The following is a 6,712-nucleotide window of genomic DNA, read 5'->3' on the forward strand; positions in this document are numbered from 1 at the left end:
TTTTGAAAAAATTTATTATCTTTATTTATTGGGTAGAGACAGCAAGAAATCAAGAGGGTAGGGGAAGATAGAGACAGAGAGACACCTGCAGTACTGCTTCATGACTCTTAAAGCTTTCCCCCTGCAGGTGGGGACTGAAGGTTCAAACTCAGATCCTTGCTCACTTTAATGTGTGTGCTCAACCAGGTGCGCCACCACCTGGCCCTGATTAAATTTATTATAAACACAAAATAAATGGTAATGTTTGAAAAATGTCACCTAGGGCTTCACAACTTAGCACTTCCCTGCTGTTCATTGTTGCCTCCACAAAACCTTCTTCAGTGCACCTTTTACCTCTTTATTCCTTAAGGTGTAGATGAGTGGATTCAACATAGGAGTTACTAGGTTGTAGAAGAGAGTGAGAAACTTGCCTTGATCTTGAGAAGAGCTGTTTCCTGGCTGCATATACATATATATGATACTCCCATAAAACAAGGAAACCACAGTGAGGTGGGAGCTGCATGTATTGAAGGCTTTCCATCGCCCAGCCGCTGACTTGATCCTTAACACTGCTGCCGCAATGTAGCCATAGGACACAAGAATAAGAGTGAGGGGCAGTAGGACAATGAGAATGGCAAAAGTAAAGGCCAACATTTCCACTGCCCGGGCATCCACACAGGCCATCTTGATTAGTGCTGGCATTTCACAAAGGAAATGGTTAACTCTACGTTGGCCACATCTGGACAGAGTCATCGTTAGTGGGGACATAACAATGGCATTGACCAGTCCACTTCCCCAGGCCACAGCCACCAGTTGTAAGCACAGTTGGGGGTGCATGATGACCATATAGTGCAAGGGTCTGCAAACTGCAGCATAGCGGTCATATGCCATGACAGCCAGAAGAATGCACTCTATTCCCCCAACTGAAAGGAAAGAGAAAAGCTGAACAACACAGCCAGCATAGCTTATAGTCTTATCTGGGCCCCAGAGATTTACCAGCATCTGTGGGATACAACTAGTACTGAAGCAGAGATCTAGGAAGGAAAGATTTGCCAGAAAGAAATACATTGGCGTGTGAAGTCGAGGGTCTAATATGCATATAAGGATAATGGTTGAATTTCCCAACACAGCCACCGAATACAGAATAAAATTTACTATGAAGAGCACCATCTCCAGCTTGGGACGATCAGAGAAGCCCACTAAGATAAAGCCATATTCTGAGCTGTCATTGAATTTTTCATTGCCTTCCTTCCAAATCATCTGTATAGCTGGTAGGAGTAAAATGAAGATATTTAATCTATATTTTCTGAAAACCATATTTAGTTTCAGAAACCATAGTTTCTGAAAACTTTACTTTCTGAATGTTAGAAAATTTAAGGATAAATAAATCATGGACCTAGCAGTCCATCCAATACCAAAATTATTTCTACTCAGTTATATAAATTACACATCAGTTGTTCAAACATAATACAAATCATTTTACTCTTAGAAAATTTACTTCTAATAATATTTTACTTACATGGGAATTTTCTTCTGTAGTCAGAAGATAGTTTTTTTCTTTTTTCTTTTCTTTTTTTTTATTTCTAAAATGGAAACACTGATAAGACCATAGGATAAGAGGGGTAAATTTCCTCAGACTGCCCACCCCGAGAGCTCCCTTGATCCAATCCCCTCCCTTGATAGCTTCCCTATTCTTTATCCCTCTAGGAGTATGGACCCAGGATCATTGTGGGGTACAGAAGGTGGAAGGTCTGGATTCTGTAACTGCTTCACCTTTTGGGGCATCTCTGGGGCTCCACCACTCTGGGATAACTTTTCAGGTAGAATAAGTAAGTTAGAGAGACAGAGAGAAGGAAAGAGACTACAGAACTAAAGCTTCCTTCAGTGTAGTGGGAACTTGGCTTGAATCTGCATTGTGCATTTGGCAAAGCAGTACATTATCCAAGTGATCTGTTTTTCTGACTCAGATAGTCTTTTTGTTTTTTTTGGGGGGGTTTGTTTGTTCTATTTTTTATTTTTATCTTATTTATTTATTTTTGCCTCCAGGGTTACTACTGGGGCTTGGTGCCTGCACTATGAATCCACTGCTCCTGGAGGTTATTTTTTCCCATTTTGTTGCCCTTGTTGTCATTATCATTATTGTTGCCATTGATGCTGTTGTTGTTGGGTAGTACAGAGAGATGTCATTGATGCTGTTGTTGGAAGACAGAAAGGGGAGAGAAAGATAGACACCTGCAGACCTGTTTCACTGCCTGTTAAGCAAGCCCCCCCCCCCTCCCGACAGGTGGAGAGCTGGGGGCTCGAACCAGGATTCTTTCTCAGGTCTTTGTGCTTTGCGCCACATGCGCTTAACCCTCTGCGCTACCACCCTCAGATAGTTTTTTAACTTCATAGAATATACATCATATCTCTCAGTTCTTATTCTTATCAACACTGAAGATATAGAGAAGACAATTACATAAAAATTATTGAAGAAAATTGATTTTGACTTAAAATTAGACATGCTTACTCTTAAAATATTTAATGACCTTTCAGCCACCAGGTTCCAGATGCCAGCATGATGCCGACCAGACTTTCCTGGACAGACAACCCCACCAATGTGTCCTGGAGCTCTGATTCCCCAGAGCCCCACCCTACTAGGGAAAGAGAGAGGCAGGCTGGGAGTACGGATCGAGCAGTCAACCAACGCCCATGTTCAGCAGGGAAGCAATTACAGAAGCCAGACCTTCCATCTTCTGCAGCATTCCATAATGGCCTTGGGTCTATACTCCCAGAGGGATAAAGAATGGGAAAGCTATCAGGGGAGGGGATGGGATACGGAGATCTGGTGATGGGAATTGACCCCTCTTATCCTATGGTTTTGTTAATATCTCTTTTTTTTAATAAATAAAAAAATATTTAATGACTATCATTAAAATATTTATGGCAGTTAATATATCTAAATTTGGTTGACAATGATCTTCTGGGAATAAATCAACCATAAACTCATTATCCCAGCTAGGATTTGGAAAATGTAAGTAAAAGAGAAACTACTAACAGTCTAGACTATTGTAATCCTATTAACGTAATATAAGTATGCATGTATAGTATCAACATCACATCTTTACTTGGGTTATTATTGAATTTGCTAAATCTCTTTCTTCTCTTTTCCCATGAAATATTGTCAACTCAAATCTATGTGTTGCATTTGTTTGCAAAAAATACAATTCTGCATCTTATATTTTGAGGGTCAATAATATTCTCTCCCTGTAGTAAAATACAACTTTAGGCATATTTGTCTTCTGGTAGCTACACAGAAATATCAATAAATGTGGTTAACTTGCAGAAGAGAAGCACATGGCAATAAGAATTAAAGTAGAGAGGCGGAAGGAGAAAGTGGTCCTGTGTCTGATGGTGGAAAAGGACTTAAGTTGGGGGGTGAGAGTGTTTTACAGACACCTCTCACAGACATATGAGAAACTGAACCCATGTCAGCAACTGTACTGTAAACAATTATCTCCATGAAGTATTTAAAAGGAGTAATTTTCAAAAGTCAGTATGATAAAGGATTACTAGGAAAAACTGAGATAGATTTACAAAAGCTTCTTGAATAATAATGAAATAATAGAGAAAAAGATAAAATGTGAGAGTAGAGGAACAGCAGATACAAAATGGAAGTGCCTCTTAAACCCTTAGTCATATTGGTCCTGGATAGCAAGCATAAATAAATAAAACTAAAATTATTAAGTAGATACTGTAAAAAATTTAGATTACTGTGTGAGCTAGATACTCAAGGATTGTTTTAATTATTGTATATTCAACTAAATTCTTACAGTAAAGGTTTTTTCCATTAGTCAAATACAGTGAACTTCAGTAGAAGAAAAAACATGTCTTTATTTCCTCTACTCATTTGGACTTACCTGGTTTTAATGTTCCCAAGAGATCTAGAAATAATACTTATCAATGTTTTTCTCTCTGGTTGAATTTTTTATTTTTTATTTTATGGATGGTTGTGAAGTTAATACCTGTAGAAAGCAATGATACACCCAAATTATATAGAAGTGGTTATAAGACGGTGGTAATTAAATCCCCAATTGTCTTACATGCATTAGAGTCTAGGTACTTCATGAAGGTTAAAAAATAGTTGAACAAAACATGTGACTCACTTTTCTTAGTGTTGACTAATTTTATAAGAGTTATGGTATATCATTACTTTTATCTCTTTACTTGAAATAAAATATACAGTGGATTAATTGTCCTAAGGTCACCTTATGGGGAACAAGGGTGATTATAATGGAAAATAACATTAACATTCGTCCTCTGTGTACTTGCCATTTGGCCAAAATATTCAACCTGCAGGAGCTTTTTAAAAGCTGTCAACCAAAAGCCCCAAGGCAAAAACTTACTGCTGGTCCCCAAAGATAATCAATATAGATTTGGAAAATTTTATAGGTACAGATGGAAAAAAAAGATTAATTTATTATCATCAAATATGGTGCCTGGAAGTTGACATAACATGTTTTCTTTTCGACATCACAGGGACTTCAAACTCCTTTGGGTAATTATAAAAACTGCAAAAGAGGGTAGAGGAGTATATCCTTAGGGGAGATCTTAGAATAACATGAGATGATTGGGAATCAGAACTTGATTTCTGTTTGAGACCATAGCTGTCCATGGCCTCATTTTGATCTTTTATTCCTATGGTGAAATGTTCCTACTGTTTGGTGGGTCAAAAAAAATCATTTTACAACACAATACAAAAAAGAGTATCTTCTTAATACCATTCTCCTCACACAGATTTTATCTGTTTTCTGAGGAAATAAGAATTTGCATTTACTTATTAAAATCATATTTATTTATTTATTTATTTTAATATTTTTAATTTATTATTTAATTTATTTTTATCATATGTACTCTGGTACATATACTGTCAGGGACTGAACTCAGGACCCCATGCTTGAGAGTTCAATACGTTACCCACTGAGCCACCTCCCAGACCACCATATTTATTTATTTACTATTCACACACATCACTCTTCAGTACTGACAAACTTGGGGACTCATGCTTGCAGGTCCAGAGATTTAAAACTCTGTAATATTTTTATATATAATTTATTTCTATTTTAATATAATTTTCAAAAGGACAATACAGTAATATATTTCTTTATCACTTGATTTATAATTTTTTTAAACATTTTTATTTATAAAAAAGGAAACATTGGTTAAGAGGGGTACAGCTTCACACAATTCCCACCGCCAGAACTCTGCATCTTATCCCCTCCCCTGATAGCTTTCTTATTCTTTAAACCTCTGGGAGTATGGATCCAAGGTCATTGTGGGATGCAGAAGATGGAAGGTCTGGCTTCTGTAATTGCTTCCCCGCTGAACATGGACATTGACAGGTCGATACATACTCCCAGTCTGTCTCTCTCTTTCCCTAGTGGGGAAGGGTTCTGGGAAAGCAGAGCTCCAGGACACATTGGTGGGGTTGTCTGTCCAGGGAAGTCTGATCGGCATCATGCTGGCATCTGGAACCTGGTGGCTGAAAAGAGAGTTAACATACAAAGCCAAACAAATTGTTGACCAATCATGGACCTAAAGGCTGGAATGGTGCAGATGAAGAATTGGAGGGGGGGGTCCTCCATTTTGTAGATAGCTAGTAGGCATATTTTAGTTATATTCCAAAAGGCCTGTGGCTATACTAGTGTGTTGTTTTGTCTTTTTTTCCCCCCTGAGCCTGAAATCTGGTATGCAGGTAGACCCAAGTTATTGTCTGGGGAGATGATGTCATGGCTAGAAAAAGGACCAGAAAGCTGGATCAGGGAAGAGAGTAGCTCCCAAATATAGGAAAGGGGTGTAAATATTGTTGAATGTAAACACCATCAATTTGATGTGATCTGGGGCCCATAGTCAGCTTAGGAGCCTATGTGACCTCTGCATCCCTGTAGATCTGAGTTCACATTCTGTGGTCATGAGTAGGAACATTCCAAGTTGCCCCAATATCGACCCATCTGCCTCAGGTGTAGCACAGAGTATGTTGTCCATCCTACCTTCAGAGATGAGACATTCTCTACCATTGTTGATCCAAGTTGAGGGCAAGGTCCTATGGGGACCCACAAGGGGTCTATTTTGTTGTTCCTGATAGAAATGACCAGTAACAATAGAGGGATTTATTCAAGGTCTAGACCCATCATGTCTGTTTGGAAATTTCAGGACTCCCCTATTAGGGCCCCAGCTTATGGGGTGGCCTGATAGTGACTAAAGAGTCATCATTAAAGTATGCCAGTCTCTTGCCCTTATTCAACTTTTACAGTCCTTGCTTTGATGAGGTGAGCTTTGGAGTGAATGAGAGAACTGTAAAAAGAAGTAGGTGAGGAGGGTATCTAAGTCTAAGTAGAAACTATTTCATTATGAACTTTATACTGACTCACTACAGACTACAGTGTGTTTTTGCTTTCATGTATATATTTTGTCCTAATTTATGGATACATGTGAACACATGCTCTATCTTACAGGACCTGATTTATATCTAGGTTTTGGGACTTTGTTAGAAAGTAAATCACCTGGGATGGAATTAGAGAATACTATGAAAGGAAAGGTCTCACCTGAGTAATGAAGCTGAAGTGTTGTCATTCCACACGTGACATCTCTGGACACAGTCTGAAGTGAAGCATGCTGAGGTGGTACTCATTGCGTTGATTAGGTTGTGGTCGGCCGATGGAATATCATTTGGTATGAACTAAGAGAAGCATTC

The 6,712-nt window shown here is 38.6% G+C and overlaps 1 protein-coding gene across 1 annotated transcript; it reads right to left on the reverse strand.

The window, feature by feature from the left end:
* Positions 1-291: 291 nt before the first annotated feature.
* Positions 292-1,230, reverse strand: LOC103123943 (putative olfactory receptor 2W6). Its single transcript, XM_007534613.2, has one exon. The coding sequence runs from the start codon at positions 1,147-1,149 to the stop codon at positions 292-294; it is 858 nt and encodes a 285-aa protein (XP_007534675.2). The 5' UTR covers positions 1,150-1,230.
* Positions 1,231-6,712: the final 5,482 nt, after the last annotated feature.

The sequence above is a fragment of the Erinaceus europaeus genome, chromosome 4, assembly GCF_950295315.1.
Source record: "Erinaceus europaeus chromosome 4, mEriEur2.1, whole genome shotgun sequence".
NCBI classification, from domain to species: Eukaryota; Metazoa; Chordata; class Mammalia; order Eulipotyphla; family Erinaceidae; genus Erinaceus; species Erinaceus europaeus.

Excerpts from the sequence above, each read along its gene's own strand:
- LOC103123943 (XM_007534613.2), bottom strand. The coding sequence starts at position 1,149 with ATGGTGCTCTTCATAGTAAATTTTATTCTGTATTCGGTGGCTGTGTTG.